The 17,275-nt window shown below is 43.4% G+C and overlaps 1 protein-coding gene across 1 annotated transcript in view; it reads left to right on the forward strand.

Moving 5' to 3' along the window:
- pla2g15 (phospholipase A2 group XV) overlaps positions 1–17,275 on the forward strand; it is a 35,669-nt gene that overhangs the window by 14,349 nt on the left and 4,045 nt on the right. The window contains exons 3-4 of the mRNA XM_033036178.1: positions 7,653–7,771; positions 15,320–15,418. Of these exons, the coding sequence (XP_032892069.1) occupies positions 7,653–7,771; positions 15,320–15,418 (218 nt within the window). The remainder of the gene's footprint in view (positions 1–7,652; positions 7,772–15,319; positions 15,419–17,275) is intronic.

The raw sequence follows: 17,275 nt of genomic DNA on the forward strand, positions 1-17,275 counted from the left end.
TTGAGTGATGGGTGCATGGAATGTACTCCGAGCAAGGTGGTGAATAGTTAATTATTCTTTGATATACTATGTGTATTTAAAAATTGCAGCACATATCAAGCCAACCTCCTATAAGACCTACTTGTATGTGGTCTTTTGACGCTATGGTTTGGAGTGTCAGCCGTCGTTATAACATCATGTGAAATTGTATATAAATTACGACTGTTGTTCAACAGATATTGCTGCTGGCAGGATCTTGAATGCGTAAAATAGATAATGATACGATAGAACTTTATCAGGGAAATTGATCTGCCAACGGTCACAGGGAGAATGTACAAACTCCGTACAGACAGCACCCGTAGTCAGGATCGATCTGGGGTCTCTGGCGCTGTAAGGCAACATCTCTACCATTGCATCACTGCCAACCGAAATTCCTCGTGTTTTCCTTCAGAAAAATTAGTGTACCAATAATGTTATTTTATCTTTAAGTATTTTTAACATGTCTCCTAAATGCCTAAATATCTAATATGTTGGCAGTATCTCTGCCATTAGCACCATTGCCTGTGACATAAGCTCTTGTTTTAGAAAGGACATTTTCATGAACTGTGTGTGTGTGTCTCTCTCTCTGTCTGTCTGTCTGTCTGCGTGTGTGTGTGGGGGGAGCCGTGGAGAGATAGAGGGGGGTTTTCAGATGCAAACCACACGTTTTCAGTTAAGAGTTGGACACGATTACTGTCAATACGAGCAGCTCACGGAGCAGTCAGCATGAGAAACACTGCTCGGCTCTCTCACACACACTCGTGGAGTGAACTGTAGATATAAACGTGGGGAGGGGGAAGAGAGGGAGAGAGAGAGAGAATTTGAGAGAAGAGAGAGGAAGGGGGAGAGAGATGGGAAATTGGAGAGGGGAGAGGGAGAGAGAATTGGAGAGAGAAGGGACAGAGATAGAGGGGGAGAGAGGGATAAAGGGGGAGAGAGAGAGAGTTCTCCCTTCTGCCTCAGCACTGTTGGCTGCCTTTTGTGAGATGATTGGAGTCAAAACCAGTTACCCTTCAGATCTCCATCTCCCTACCTCTCACTACCTCCCTCCCCCTCCCTCTCCCTCTTTCTTTACAGAGGGGGGGGTGATGAAGGAAGGAAGGGGGGAGAGGGCGGAGGGGAGAGAGGAGTGTGCCTTGCTTGGTGGAGAAGAGGGATGTGGGAACGCTGTACGCAGGTGGTGACTCACTCTCACACTGGGATCCCCCCCCCCCCCCGTTATTGCGCAGTCTATCTGACTCCATGCAACCTCCCCCCCCCCCTCTATGGAGCGAAGGAAATATGCAACGTTTCGGGTCGAAACCCTTCTTCAGACCCGGCCCGAAACATTGGCTATTTCCTTCGCTCCATAGATGCTGCCTCAAGCCCTGTCCCACTGTGCGAGTTCACCCAAGAGCTCTCCCGAGTTTAAAATCTCTGTGTAGCATCTCTGTCCCTATCTTCAAATTCCCACTTTGAACTAAAATACAATTTTCGACTTTAAAATTTCGCAGCAGGATCCCGATTAGTCGATTCCCACGCATTTTCAATTGTCGTTTGATTCAGTGTAATTTTCACACCTGGTTGCTTTAGTTTTTTTTAATATACAGTACATTAAAATAAATAGTTTCAAGCATACCCGGTACTAAACACACAAACATTAAGGTGGTTACTGATGTTACAAACTGTTATAAATGAATATAATTTCAAAGTGAAATAGGAGATTTCTGTGGAAAGTATAATTAACCAGAATATGGTGAGGTCACTGCAAAATGCTCACTTAAAACAAAACACCATCAACTCAGGATTGTTTTTTAGCCTTCTGACAGGTGTTTCAATCTCATCTCGTAGCTCGCTGTTAATCGATTCATAGCTATTAATTTTCATTCCTGCTCCGTATCGAACTTCTCCAAATGCAAACGCTTCAAGTTACGCTTCTTGTGTGGTGGTGAGGGGGGGGGGGAATGCTAGGATAAAATGCGGAGGTATGCGTTGGGGAGCACTTCGGGTCCAGTGATCACAATACCATTAGTTTCAATATAATTATGGAGAGATTTTTGATTGGAGAAAGGCTAACTTTGATGAGATGCGAAATGATTTAAAAGGAGTGAACTGGGACATTTTGTTTTATGGGAAGGATGTAGAAGAGAAATGGAGGACATTTAAAGGGGAAATTTTAAGAGTACCCAATCTTTATGTTCCTGTTCGGTTGAAAGGAAACAGTAAAAATTGGAAAGAGCCCTGGTTTTCAAGGGAAATTGGACAAAGAGGGAGATCTACAATAATTATAGGCAGCATGAAGTAAATGAGGTGCTTGAGGAGTATAACGAATGTAAAAAGAATCTTAAGAAATAAATTAGAAAAGCTAAAAGAAGATATGAGGTTGCTTTAGCAAGTAAGGTGAAAGTAAATCCAAAGGGTTTCTACAGCTATATTAATAGCAAAAGGATAACGAGGGATAAAATTGGTCCATTGGAGAGACAGAGTGGACAGCTATCTGCAGAGCCAAAAGAGATGGGGGAGATATTGAACAATTTATTTTCTTCGGTATTCACCAAGGAGAAGGATATTGAATTATGTGAGGTAAGGGAAACTAGTAGAGTAGCTATGGATACTATGAGTTTCAAAGTAAAAGAAGTACTGACACTTTTGAAAAATATAAAAGTGGATATGTCTCCAGGTCCTGACAGGATATTCCCTAGGACATTGAGGGAAGTTAGTGTAGAAATAGCCGGGGCTATGACAGAAATATTTCAAATGTCATTAGAAACGGGAATAGTCCCCGAGGATTGGCGTACTGCGCATGTTGTTCCATTGTTTAAAAAGGGTTCTAAGAGTAAACCTAGCAATTATAGACCTGTTAGTTTGACTTCAGTGGTGGGCAAATTAATGGAAAAGATACTTAGAGATAATATATATAAGCATCTGGATAAACAGGGTCTGATTAGGAACAGTCAACATGGATTTGTGCCTGGAAGGTCATGTTTGACTAATCTTGAATTTTTTGAAGAGGTTACTAGGGAAATTGACGAGGGTAAAGCAGTGGATGTTGTCTATATGGACTTTAATAAGGCCTTTGACAAGGTTCCTCATGGAAGGTTGGTTAAGAAGGTTCAACTGTTGGGTATAAATGCAGGAGTAGCAAGATGGATTCAACAGTGGCTGAATGGGAGAAGCCAGAGGGTAATGGTGGATGGCTGTTTATCGGGTTGGAGGCAGGTGACTAGTGGGGTGCCTCAGGGATCTGTGTTGGGTCCTTTGTTGTTTGTCATGTACATCAATGATCTGGATGAAGGTGTGGTAAATTGGATTAGTAAGTATGCAGATGATACCAAGATAGGGGGTGTTGTGGATAATGAAGAGGATTTCCAAAGTCTACAGAGTGATTTAGGCCATTTGGAAGAATGGGCTGAAAGATGGCAGATTGAGTTTAATGCTGATAAATGTGAGGTGCTACACCTTGGCAGGACAAATCAAAATAGGACGTACATGGTAAATGGTAGGGAATTGAAGAATGCAGTTGAACAGAGGGATCTGGGAATAACCGTGCATAGTTCCTTGAAGGTGGAATCTCATATAGATAGGGTGGTAAATAAAACTTTTGGTATGCTAGCCTTTATAAATCAGAGCATTGAGTATAGAAGCTGGGATGTAATGTTAAAATTGTACAAGGCATTGGTGAGACCAATCAAGTATGGTGTACAATTTTGTTCGCCCAATTATAGGAAGGATGTCAACAAAATAGAGAGAGTACAGAGGAGATTTACTAGAATGTTGCCTGGGTTTCAACAACTAAGTTACAGAGATAGGTTGAATAAGTTAGGTCTTTATTCTCTGGAGCGCAGAAGGTTAAGGGGGGACTTGATAGAGGTCTTTAAAATGATGAGAGGGATAGACAGAGTTGATGTGGACAAGCTTTTCCCTTTGAGAATAGGGAAGATTCAAACAAGAGGACGTGACTTCAGAATTAAGGGACAGAAGTTTAGGGGTAACATGAGGGGGAACTTCTTTACTCAGAGAGTGGTAGCGGTGTGGAATGAGCTTACAGTGGAAGTGGTGGCGGCAGGTTCGTTGGTATCATTTAAAAATAAATTGGATAGGCATATGGATGAGAAGGGAATGGAGGGTTATGGTATGAGTGCAGGCAGGTGGGACTAAGGGAAAAAAGTTGTTCGGCACGGACTTGTAGGGCCGAGATGGCCTGTTTCCGTGCTGTAATTGTTATATGGTTGTCATATGGTTAACATACTGATGATCCTTTCTTGCACCCTTTCCAACCCAGTGGCATCCTTCCTATCACAGGGCAGCCAGAACTATACACAGTACTCCATGTGTGATCTCACTAATGACTTGCACTACTGCATCATGCTGCCTGACCCGCTGAGTTACTGAGTATGGTGTACAATTTTGGTCGCCCAATTATAGGAAGGATGTCAACAAAATAGAGAGAGTACAGAGGAGATTTACTAGAATGTTGCCTGGGTTTCAACAACTAAGTTACAGAGAAAGGTTGAATAAGTTAGGTCTTTATTCTCTGGAGCGCAGAAGGTTAAGGGGGGGACTTGATAGAGGTCTTTAAAATGATGAGAGGGATAGACAGAGTTGACGTGGACAAGCTTTTCCCTTTGAGAATAGGGAAGATTCAAACAAGAGGACATGACTTCAGAATTAAGGGACAGAAGTTTAGGGGTAACATGAGGGGGAACTTCTTTACTCAGATGTGGAATGAGCTTCCAGTGGAAGTGGTGGAGGCAGGTTTGTTGGTATCATTTAAAAATAAATTGGATAGGCATATGGATGAGAAGGGAATGGAGAGTTATGGTATGAGTGCAGGCAGGTGGGACTAAGGGAAAATAATTGTTCGGCACGGACTTGTAGGGCCGAGATGGTCTGTTTCCGTGCTGTAATTGTTATATGATTATATGGTTAGTTTGTTGAATATGGATCAACCTATGGTACATGCTCGTAAATTAGTAAAACAAATGTTCTTTTTTAAGTACAGTTGTTTCTGGGATGGGTGACTGATAACAAATAATGTACATTCTATATTTTGTCATAATGTGGCTGAAACAATGGCGTATTTTGTGATATTTATTGCAATAGAAAGATACAACTGAGTTTGGGCAAGATATTACCTTGCAACATTCTGTATGTCTGATAGATATCTTCTTCTTCTTTCGTGTGACGTGCACAGCCTAAAGTTGTTGGACAACTTGTTCTATTTGATCTTCCGTTTGTGCACATCGAGTTGATTGCATTAGTCGAAACAGGGCGGACCACGTGAAGGTTGCAATCTTCCACCCCCTGATAGATATTGTGAAATGGAACTCAGAAATTATGGGAGGATTACATAAAACTATAATTCAAAGGTAATGAATATACAGAGTATTCTTATTTCCATCATGAACATACAATAGTGATATAGGACACCAGGTACTACTACGGCAAACTCACCAGCTACTATGGTATGACTACGTGTTTAAAAAGTATCAAATTTTTACATCCTGAGTATATTTTACTCACGGACATTTTTCAACATGTTGAAAAATCTTCACGAGTTACCACGTTTCCCAAGTACCTGCCGTTAGCGCTAAGAAAGGCATGTTGGCCTTTATAACAAGAGGAATCGAATATAGGAGCAAAGAGGTCCTTCTGCAGTTGTACAGAGTTCTAGTGAGACCGCACCTTGAGTACTGTGTGCAGTTTTGGTCCCTTAATTTGAGGAAGGACATTCTTGCTATTGAGGGAGTGCAGCGTAGGTTTACAAGGTTAATTCCCGGGATGGCAGGACTGTCGTATGCTGAGAGAATGGAGCAGCTGGGCTTGTACACGCTGGAGTTTAGAACGAGGAGAGGGGATCTCATTGAAACATATAAGATTGTAAAGGGCTTGGACACGCTAGAGGCAGGAAACATGTTCCCGATGTTGGGGGAGTCCAGAATAAGGAGTAAGCCATTTAGGACGGAGACGAGGAAACACTTTTTTTCAGAGAGTGGTGAGTCTGTGGAATGCTCTGCCTCAGAGGGCGGTGGAGGCAGGTTCTCTGGAAGAGAGAGCTAGATAGGGCTCTTAAAAATAGCGGAGTCGGGATATGGGGAGAAGGCAGAAATGGGGTACTGATTGGGGATGATCAGCCATGATCACATTGAATGTATGTGATATGAAAGTGAATTAGGTGTCAAATTAAACTTCTTTTTATGCTTTATCTGATGGGATAAATTGCAGACTTGATTTTTTAAATCTCAAAATGTTGTAACATTGCTAGAAAATGTACCTGCATCTTGGAGGCCGAAGGTTAGGTTATTAGCCAAGAAAGTTAGACTTCGTTATCCCTCAGTACAACAACATCAAGAACCATGTTGCTGTACTGAGATATAGCCAAGTCTATCCCTCATTGCTAGCAGCTGGCTGATGGGAAGCGGCTGTAAAGTGGGAAGCGGCTGTAAAAGGACAGCGCTGCTGGGGGAGAGGGGGGGGGGGGGGGGAGTTCATTTCAGAGCGTGTGGGTAGTCTGTCCAGAGAGGGCAGGAGGGTTGACATGGAGGGGGTCGGCCGGGGATTATCCAGCTCAAGAGCGGGTCAGTGGGTGGTGGAGTGTACTCCATGTGTCAGGGCGAGTAACCTCAATTGATCCCTTGTTCGCGCTGACACAGGAGTAAGCCCCACCGCCCGCTGTGATGTTATCCATCACCCGCTGACCCACTCCGCTCTATGATCTCTGCTCTTGAGCTGGTCCCCTCACTGTTCAGATGGAGAGCACTGTTAGAGGTGAGCGGGCCGGCAGAAGGAGCTGAGATGGCAGTCGGTTCCGCTGTCCAGTGATGGAGGCCGCTCGTAGCCACGCGAGCTGCTTCCCTCCCCCGGCCACAATGCGGTGGCTCCGCACCCGCAGCGCCGCCGCAGCGGTGAGTGAGTGTTACTGGCATGAACCCGACCCTCTCCTTCTCAACGCTCCCGCAACTTTATCCCTGGCTAGACTCCCCACACTCTGTGAAAGGAACTCTCCCCCGAATTGTCATGTTACTCACGACACGCGACTCATTTATAATTATATATTTATATTTCTACAAAAAAAATTCCCAACTGGGCTCGGCACCTCCTAAGGCCGGCCCTGTTCACCAACACCCTCTTTATCAATGTTAGCAAATGCAGATCAATGTAATGACTAAATAAATGTAACAACTGCACTGATGTGAAATGTTTAAGTACAGCAAATCAGTGTTATTTGATTAGGGACAAATTTCTGCTGAATTCAGAATTCAGAGCCACTGTGAAAAAAAGGCTAAAGGTGTTTAATTCAATTTAGCTGGATTCTGACGCTTTATGCATTAAATAGAAACTGAAGGTGACATTTAGGTGGGAGGTGCGGTGACTGACAGCTAGGGTTCAATTAATGTCTTGTTTGCGTGTGGTTGGTTTTCTTCCGTTAACATGAGGATTTGGTTCAAAAAAAGGTCAGGGAGCAAAGTCCCTCATGGTCAGCCACAGCCTCGGGTAGTGACAGTCTTTGCATCTACATGCTGGGCAATCTGATAGTCACAGCCAGATTAAAGGCTTTAAACATGTTTTTGTGGATTGGGAGTGGGGTCAAGTGAGGATATGAGGAGGCAACAGGAAAAAACGATGTGATCTCTTTTAATCTTGTTTGTTTGTAGGCTGGTTTACAACACAACAACCAAAACAACCGAAACCCCACCTGGAGTTGATGTGAGAGTTCCTGGATTTGGGAAAACCTACCCACTGGAATTCCTGGATCCCAGCAAAAGGACTGTGGGTGAGTTCAGCTCAATGTTGATTGAAGGATTGAGTATCAGAAATTAATTTTTTTGAAAGACGTTCTAAATGTGGATCTTGATTGAGAGCTTGCTACGCCTGGATTAGTGTAAAGCAAAGGCCTGGATCCAGGTTTTCTTTACTGAACTTAAAGCTTCCCGACTGATTCCTGGTTGTGCAGTGCTTGTTGTTCTTCTTCTTGCGTATGGCGTGCACAGCCTAAAGTTGTAGGACAACTTGTTCTATTTGGTCTTATTTGATTGTGCACGCCGGAAAAGCACCTGGACCTGATGGTATACCCGGTCGTGTTCTAAAAACCTGTGCGGACCAACTGGCGGGAGTTTTTACGGACATTTTCAACCTCTCACTTCTGAGGTCTGAGGTCCCCACCTGCTTTAAAAGGGCATCAATTATACCGGTGCCCAAGAAGAGTAAGGTGACATGCCTCAATGACTATCGACCAGTGGCACTAACGCCAGTGGTGATGAAGTGCTTTGAGAGGTTGATCATGGAGCAAATCAACTCCTACCTCGACAAAAACCTGGACCCACTGCAGTTCGCGTACCGCCACAACAGATCAACGGTGGATGCGATCTCGCTGGCCCTCCACTCCGCACTGGACCACTTGGACAACAAAAACTCATATGTCAGGCTGTTATTCATTGATTACAGCTCGGCATTTAACACAATCATCCCCTCCAAACTGGTTACCAAACTCGCAGAACTGGGTCTCTGCGCATTCCTCTGCAACTGGATCCTTGACTTCCTCGTCCACAGACCACAGTCTGTTCGTATTGGTGGAAATGTGTCAGCCTCAATAACAATCAGCACGGGAGCACCTCAAGGCTGCGTGCTCAGCCCTCTGCTGTACTCACTCTATACCCATGACTGCGTAGCGAACCACAGTGCGAACTCCATCATCAAGTTCGCTGACGACACCACTATTGTGGGGCATATCACTGATGGGGATGAGTCAGAGTACAGAAGAGAGATCGAGCAACTGTCCATATGGTGCCAGCGCAATAACCTGGCCCTCAACACCAGCAAAACCAAGGAACTGATTGTGGACTTTGGAAGGAGTAGGAGGGGGACCCACAGCCCCACTTATATCAACGGGTCGATGGTTGAAGGTCAAGAGCTTCAAATTCCTGGGTGTGCACATCTCTGAAGATCTTTCCTGGTCCGAGAACACTAATGCAATCATCAAAAAAGCACATCAGCGCCTCTACTTCCTGAGAAGATTACGGAGAGTCGGATTGTCAAGGAAGACTCTCTCTAACTTCTACAGGTGCACAGTCGAGAGCATGCTGACCGGTTGCATCGTGGCTTGGTTCGGCAATTTGAGCGCCCTGGAAAGAAAAGGACTACAAAAAGTAGTAAACACTGCCCAGTCCATCATCGGCTCTGACCTTCCTTCCATCGAGGGGATTTATCGCAGTCGCTGCCTCAAAAAGGCTGGCAGTATCATCAAAGACCCACACCATCCTGGCCACACACTCATCTCCCTGCTACCTTCAGGTAGAAGGTACAGGAGCCTGAAGACTGCAACAACCAGGTTCAGGAATAGTTACTTCCCCTCAGCCATCAGGCTATTAAACCTGGCTCGGACAAAACTCTGATTATTACCAACCACTTTCTGTTATTTGCACTATCAGTTTATTTATTCATGTGTGTATATATTTATATCATGGTATATGGACACATTTATCTGTTTTGTAGTAAATGCCTACTATTTTCTGTGTGATTAAGCAAAGCAAGAATTTCATTGTCCTATACAGGGACACATGACAATAAACTCACTTGAACTCACTTGAACTTGAACTTGAACTTGGGTTGATTGCATTCGTCAAAACAGGGTGGACCACGTGAATGTTAGTGCTTGTTAAATGTTGGCATTAGCCGGGTCAGGCAGCATCTGTGGAGGGAATGGACGGATGATATTTTAGATCCTTCTTCAGACACCTGTCCTGACCGAACCTTTGCCTGTCCATTCAGCGGAGTTTCTCCAACGCTTTTGTCTACCTTCGATTTTCCAGCATCTACAGTTCCTTCTTAAACAATCCCTGTTAAATAAGGTAGTTCCTTATACATCGGGCCCAAGGGCCATGCCACCCAAAGGGTTTGTATCGTGCCTTTCTCACTGGAGCTGAGAACGGCTGATGCAACACAGGCTGAAGATCTGACCAGGGTGGGGACAAAACACATTCACCCACTTGTTAACAGCAGTTTCCATTTTGATGGGTTTTTCAGTGCAGCGGTGGTGGGTCCAAGGCAAACATGCTGGTTTCACATGTTTAGCAGGGAATGAACAACTTGCATTTCACATTGCTGGCAGTTGTTGTTAATGCATCCATTTGGGTTTGTGTGAGGAGGCTGCTGGCTGCTTGAGACCCAGGCGTGAGTGTGAATAGATTCAACGTGCATCTCAATCTCAACCCAGTAACTTCATTGTTTTTTTTAATTATTTAAAAAACGACACTTTATTTATCATGTGTAGGGAGGAACTGCAGATACTGGTTTAAACCGAAGACAGGCACAAAAAGCTGGAGTAACTCGGTGCGTCAGGCCGTATCTCTGGAGAAAAGGAATAGGTGACGTTTCAGGTCGTGACCCTTCTTTAGACTGAGAGTCAGAGGAAAGGGGAAAGAGAGATATAGACGGTACTTAGGACAAATGAATGGAAGATTAAGAAAATGTGGAGCCCACAATGGTCACTTTATTCATTATACGTGTATATACAGTAAATACAATTAGTACTCTGTGATTCTCTTTAAGAGGCAGCACGTAGTGGGAGTGAGAGTTGAGCTGTGCAGGAAGAATCTGATGAAGAGAAGCCCATCTTACTACAACCAGGCAACATTGTGGTGCTTGTTTGAGTTCTGGTAATGAAGAATTCTGCCAGATGACTTTGACATTCTGTTGCGGGAACCATCCAACCAAATTCACTGTCTTCTCCTTTTCATACTGACAAGGAGGACTCCCTGATAGAATCTAGCACTTTCCCATTTTAAATATCCGTGATTAAAATTCACTCCCAATCATGCACTTGGCCATCCTGTCCCAATCTCACACTCTGTGCCTCTGTGACAGATTTTCTTTGTTGTTAGTTTAATTTAGAGATACAGCGTGGAAACGGGCCCTTCAGCCCAATGAGTCCACACCGACCCTCACTACTAGTTCTCTCCCACATTGTTACTCCAATGAAGAGCCATTTTACCACACCAAAGCCACTGTATAAATGTATGTGAGCCTAGAACAAAACCATGCAAACAGTGGGATGAAAGGAAGAGGAATTGATTTGAGAAGCTACTCATGTTTATCCGGAACTGTTGAAATAAATTCCTACCCGAATGCCTGGAACGCCATTGCTTGGAGGAAGAGTCATGAATTTGTGACGAGTTTAGCTTTTAGTAGCTGTGTTCTGGAGAGCTGGCAAGCCTGCAGATTAAAATTGGAAAAGGCAGCAGAGCCTGGGGATAGTTGTTGTCAGAAGGCATTACGGACTTTGTTTCCAGTTGAACGCGACAAGAGAGGCTCTCATGGGATGCATTAAAGCAGTCATCATGCATAGAATCGTACCATCCGTGAGCAGGCTACGCATCCAATTCTCTCAGCACCAGCTCCATGAAAGAGCTACCCGGATAGATCTTTTGGAGTTTGAGATGAATGCATTCAAAATAAATCTAGGTATAGGCATGAGGGAGAAGGAAATTGTGATACTGAAGCAAGTTGAATGGAGCAAACATAGATCGTCAAATGAACTGCTTCATTGTTGTATAGTTGCAGGCAAGAAGTCCTGCTTTCTGCTGGTTGTCGAAGATTGTGCATCTCTCTATAAGTGCTTGTGGATAGATGTGAGGTTTGTAACAGCTCGACTATTAAGTGGTTTCCACTTTGCAGAAATCAAGTACAACATCCAGTCACCTCGTGAAGATTCTCTGAACTTGCTGCAAGTTTCTGAGAAAGAAACTCTCATTTATCGCCTATTTGGGTGTGCTAGAATGTTTTGCCGGCAGTGAAGAATTTCTGAAGCACAGTCATGGTCGTGGTGTGGGGAATACAGCAGTCAGTTCATGCAGCGATAGTTCCTGGAAATAGCAATATGACCTCTACATTATTTATGTCACTGTGATTATCAGATGTTGCATATGATCTAGGACATGGGAAATAGCTCCCTGAAACTAAACCAAACCACTGTTTAATGTCTGGGGATAGTTGTTGTCAGAAGGCATTAGAAGGGTTTCGGCCCGAAACGTCGCCTATTTCCTTCGCTCCATAGATGCTGCTGCACCCGCTGAGTTTCCCCAGCAATTTTGTGTACCTTCCGCTGTTTAATGTCTTCTGTGCGATAGAACACCTCTGGCCGTCAGGTACTCTCTCTCTCTAGAGAGTGCACTGAAGAGACTGGAAGAATTTGTTTACATAGAGATTGGTACAAAGGACGATGGAGGAATTTGAGAAGCAGCTAAGGCCTTTGCAACAAATCCTCCCCCGCCCCCCCCTCCTCCTATCTTCCCTCCTCCATTGAATTACCACCAGTCTCAGGATGTTCCTGTCATCAGGTTCCTGAACGCCCCTTCCACAATCTAGGGTCCAGTCCTGATGTTTTGTTTTCAGCCTATCCCATCGTGAACATTGAACATTTTCTCTGAATCTGTCACACTACGATGCTGAGAAACTATATTCCACCCTGGTATTTTTCTCTTCACTCTACCTGTTGTACTAGTGTTTGGTTTAACTAAATTCATCTTTTGTATTATCCGATTTAATTAGATAGCAGTCAAACAAAAGCTTTTCATTGACAATAATAAACCTGAACCCATCTCCATCCTAAATGCACATAGAAACATAGAAAATAGGTGCAGGAGTAGGCCATTCGGCCCTTTATTCACATGGTGAATAAAGAATTCAATTAAATTCAAAACCTAGGCTAGCATTACCAGTCTATGGAAAAATTGTTATAAATGTTGAATGTTAACTGCTTCATATGTCGAGTTTGATATTGTGGTGTATTTTAATATTTAGTACACTAAATGTAGAAGCAAATTCCAAATATTTGGTTTGTGCATTTGACTAATCAAGAACAAATAAATCTTCATTAGAACAGATGTTTAGGGTTATGGGGAGAAGGCAGGAAATGGGATTTGGAGGCAGAGATCAGCCATGATTGAATGGTGGAGTTGACTCGATGGGCCGAATGGCCTAATTCCACTCCTATAACTTGTGAACTTGGACTAGTAATATCTTGATGGACATGAATACTTTCTTAAGGCGGTTATAATTTTGATACTTGGCACTTCATTCAAGGCAGCAAAGTCTTGAGTGCAGCAGGTTACTGTGGATGCTGACTACCTATGTAAGCATGTGACAATAATAGACCTTCTCCACCTTAAATGCACTTGGTGAATAATTCATTTATACCTTCACATGCCCACATCCTTTCTGAGATCCTTTAGTGCCAACTCAGTTGTGAGGGTATAAAAACAATGTTGGAAATCTCTGCAGGTCATGAATCACTGACATCCTGTTGAACTGATGGAAGTTTAGGCAAAATGAATTATTAACCCTGGCTCAATTATGTCAGGGTGGGTTCAAGGTAACATGCATGTTACCTAAAGCAAACTAGTAAACATAGCAGATTTCACTCCGTGATTGTACTTCAGTGTACAGAGAGTCAAAGTACAGGGCCCTTCACTCACGTGAGGAAATGCAGTGCAAGAATTCTTGGAATTTCAAGAATTGAAATTTCGCAGTATAAATCAGGTCTCTACAATCTACTGTACACAAAAAAGCTGGAGAAACTCAGTGGGTGCAACAGCATCTATGGAGCGAAGGAAATAGGCAACGTTTCGGGCCGAAACCCAGGGCCAAAATCGAAACCTTCGATTTTCCAGCATCTGCAGTTCCTTCTTAAACACTCTACAATCTGCTGTGTTGCTTTAGACTAGAACCAGGGCATGGGAAATCAGCCCTGTCTATGCAACTGGCCATGCTCCAAGTTTAAATGAATCAGCAAGTCTAATGGAAATCTTTCATGCACAGAAGTCCTAGTAAACATCACTTTCAACCTTGCCTCCTTTTGGCAAAGCAACAGCTTCCTGTACATGCATGTGACTGGTAAAATGATCCGTATAGTTTTAAAAGTAGAGTTACAGTAGAACTCTGTAAACAAACTCCCCAGGACTTCGGTACTGGAATGGCAGATTATTTGTACTAACTTATGTCTAATAATGCCCCAACATGTTTTTATGTTATTTTATTTGCATGTTGTATAGAAGTATAACAAACGCTTTAAAATGAACCATTGAGTTTAATGGGAGTGGGGATCCAGTGCTTTTAAGCTTTTATGTTTCAGTTTGCCAAAATAAGCTAAAATTCAAGCTGCAAATGTACCCACGTTTTGGAGCTCATCAGATGCAGATGCCCAGAGTCAATAGAGTCTTCCTCTCTGCCCCTGGAGGGGCTTTGCTGGTCAGGACACATGTCAGGTTCAGCAGTTTAAGTAGTTTAAATTGAATATGTTTGGCATTCACAAACGTTTAAAAAAAAAAAAAACACTTGAGTGCTACAAAAGCAAAACTATTTCATACTTGCCACCAATAACTGAAACACAATAGCACCCTGCAAAATTAAAATACATTTTAAGAGACACGGGGTGGCACAGTGGCGTAACGGTAGAGCTGCTGCCTTGCAGAACCAGAGACCCAGATTCCAGGTCTAACTATAGGTGCTGTCTGTGCAGAGTTGTATATTTTCCTCTGGGTGCTCCAGTTTCCTCCTGCATTTCAAAGACGTGCATGTTTGTAGGTTAATTGGCTTCTGTAAATTGTCCCTAGTATCCAGCATGCAAAAGTGGGATAATATCTAGCTAGTGTACGGGTGATTGATGGTTGACGTGGACTCAGTGCGCTGAAGGGCTTGTTTCCATGCTGTAGCTCTCAACATAAAACGGAAATGTCTTTTTATGGACTGTTGTTCCTTCCCATTGATTTTGATGGTCTAATCCACTGCAAGATCTTGGCCAGAGTTGCTCCCGTGCTGTACTCCATGAAGAGTCCACCGTACAGATGTGCTGAGATCCACACGGAGCTGATTGAAAGGAAGAACTTCAGCTTGCACTCTGAAGTCCCAAACTTCCACAGAATGACTCTGATTCGGGGAGATGTTCTAACTTTTGACCAGAAGATGGAGACCCATGACTGGCACGATACCTATCTCAACCTGATCTTCACCTTCAGCTGTGCAATTCTGTGGTATTAAAACTGGTCCAAACATGCCAGCCTTGTGTTCCACTATTAAATTATGTTGCATTTAGAATCCTAGAGCCATACAGCATGGAAACATGCCCTTCGGCCCGACTTTCCCATGCCGACCAAGATGTCCCATTGGTGCTAGTCCCACCAGCCCTCGTATGGCCCATATCACTATTTAGTTGAGTTTCTGCTTTGTTGGAAAGAGAAGAGTGATCTGTTCTAGAGTAACTGTGGACTGTCAATGACGGCTCTCAGTGCAGTCTAGTGATAACAGTATTTTTGACTTGTCTCCACAGGGCTTTACTTCTATACTCTGGTGAAGTACATGGTGGCCTGGGGCTATGTCAGGGATGAAGATGTCCGTGGTGCTCCGTACGACTGGCGCCGAGCACCCAGTAAGTGTAATCTAAGAACTTAATTTTTTGGAGACTGCAAGAAGGGATGTACTTTACTTTTTATGTGTCATGTGTGCATAGAAAACATTCCTCATGTTCAGGATGATGGCTGATTGTAAACCTGGTTTACCACTGGTTTACCACTGTGACCTTGAAGGTCCTCGTGGTGCTCGAGTTTTCCAGAATAGTACTGAATGAAGACCAAGCATTTTCCCAGCTCCTGCCTGGTCTTAGTTTCCTAATAAAGTTCTGGAATTGGTTGCCAATTTTATCGGGTGTGTGGTGCAAGAAAAACTGGGATGTAATTTTTTTTTTAAATAATTTCTACAACTTTGCATTTCCCTAACGAGAGCTCCCTGTCGCAATGACCACAAGTTGACATGAACAAGTGAAGGATGGTCTAAAGGGGCTTGTCCTGGGCCCAATGTCCACAGGAGCTGCTGGGACCAGAGAACAGGCCAATGTTTCACTAACCTTGGCCAACACACTGGACACGTTTCATGTAGAAAATACTTCATAGATTCTTTGAGTAACATTTGTAGCGGATAATTTTAATAAAATATATCATATCTGACTTGACATTTGGCGACATGGATGAAGATAACAAACCACTTGCAAAACTTTTTTAAAATGTAACTTCCTTTTTACATTTGTCAAAGATGCCACACCCAGACATAAAAACATTATCCACGAGTAGTTGCTCTACTCAACAGCCAAAAATCTGTAGCCTCCCTTTGATCTGGTATTTTGTTGGTTCACATGCTTGATCAATGGTGTTTTATCATTAATGTTTTATTATTATTAATGTTTAGTGTTTTCTGAGTAATTCGTAACTGTCACTGTATGTTATGTTGTTACTTGTGGGCGGAGCATCAAGGCAAATTCCTTGTATGTGAATACTTGGCCAATCAACTTACTTACAACTACTACTACAACATTTTTTTCCCCAGTTCTAAACATTGTTTAAAAAGTGCAATCAAACATTGTAATATTTTATGTTCTGTTCCATGGATTAAGGTTAGTCTGGACTTGGACAACCTTTAAAAACATAATTGTGTTCTTGTCATGGATTTTGTGCATTGAGGCAGCTATAATTTCAACTCTTTTTAATATTTTCTCTCAAAGTCACTAACGTGGGAAGTAGGGAGGTTTTTGTTGGGGTTTGGCCCTCCTACCCTCTCCCTGTAATGGCCCCTTTTCTCTCTCACTTGATTTCTCCCCCCTCCCCCCTTGTTTCTGTTTCTCTCCCTCTTCAGCACCATTTGAGGGAAACCTTTGAAGAAGCAAGAGGAGCTGAGTATAGGAGCAAAGAGGTCCTTCTGCAGTTGTACAAGACCCTAGCGAGACCACACCTGGAGTATTGTGTGCAGTTTTGGTCCCCTAATTTGAGGAGCGACATTCTTGCTATTGAGGGAGTGGAGCGTAGGTTCACAAGGTTAATTCCCGGGATGGCGTAATTGTCATGTGTTGATAGAACGGAGCGGCTGGGCTTGTACACTCTGGAATTTAGAAGGATGAGAAGGGATATTATTGAAACATATAAGATTATTAAGGGTTTGGACACACTAGAGGCAGGAAACATGTTCCCGATGTTGGGGGAATCCAGAACCAGGTGCCACAGTTTAAGAATAAGGGGTAAGCCATTTAGAACGGAGATGAGGAAACACTTTTTCACACAGAAAGTTGTGAGTCTGTGGAATTCTCTGCCTCAGAGGGCAGTGGAGGCAGGTTCTCTGGATACTTTCAAGAGAGAGCTAGATAAGGCTCTTAAAGATAGCGGAGTCAGGGGATATGGGGAGAAGGCAGGAACGGGGTACTGATTGTGGATGATCAGCCATGATCACATTGAATGACAGT

Source organism: Amblyraja radiata, chromosome 17, assembly GCF_010909765.2.
Source record: "Amblyraja radiata isolate CabotCenter1 chromosome 17, sAmbRad1.1.pri, whole genome shotgun sequence".
NCBI classification, from domain to species: Eukaryota; Metazoa; Chordata; class Chondrichthyes; order Rajiformes; family Rajidae; genus Amblyraja; species Amblyraja radiata.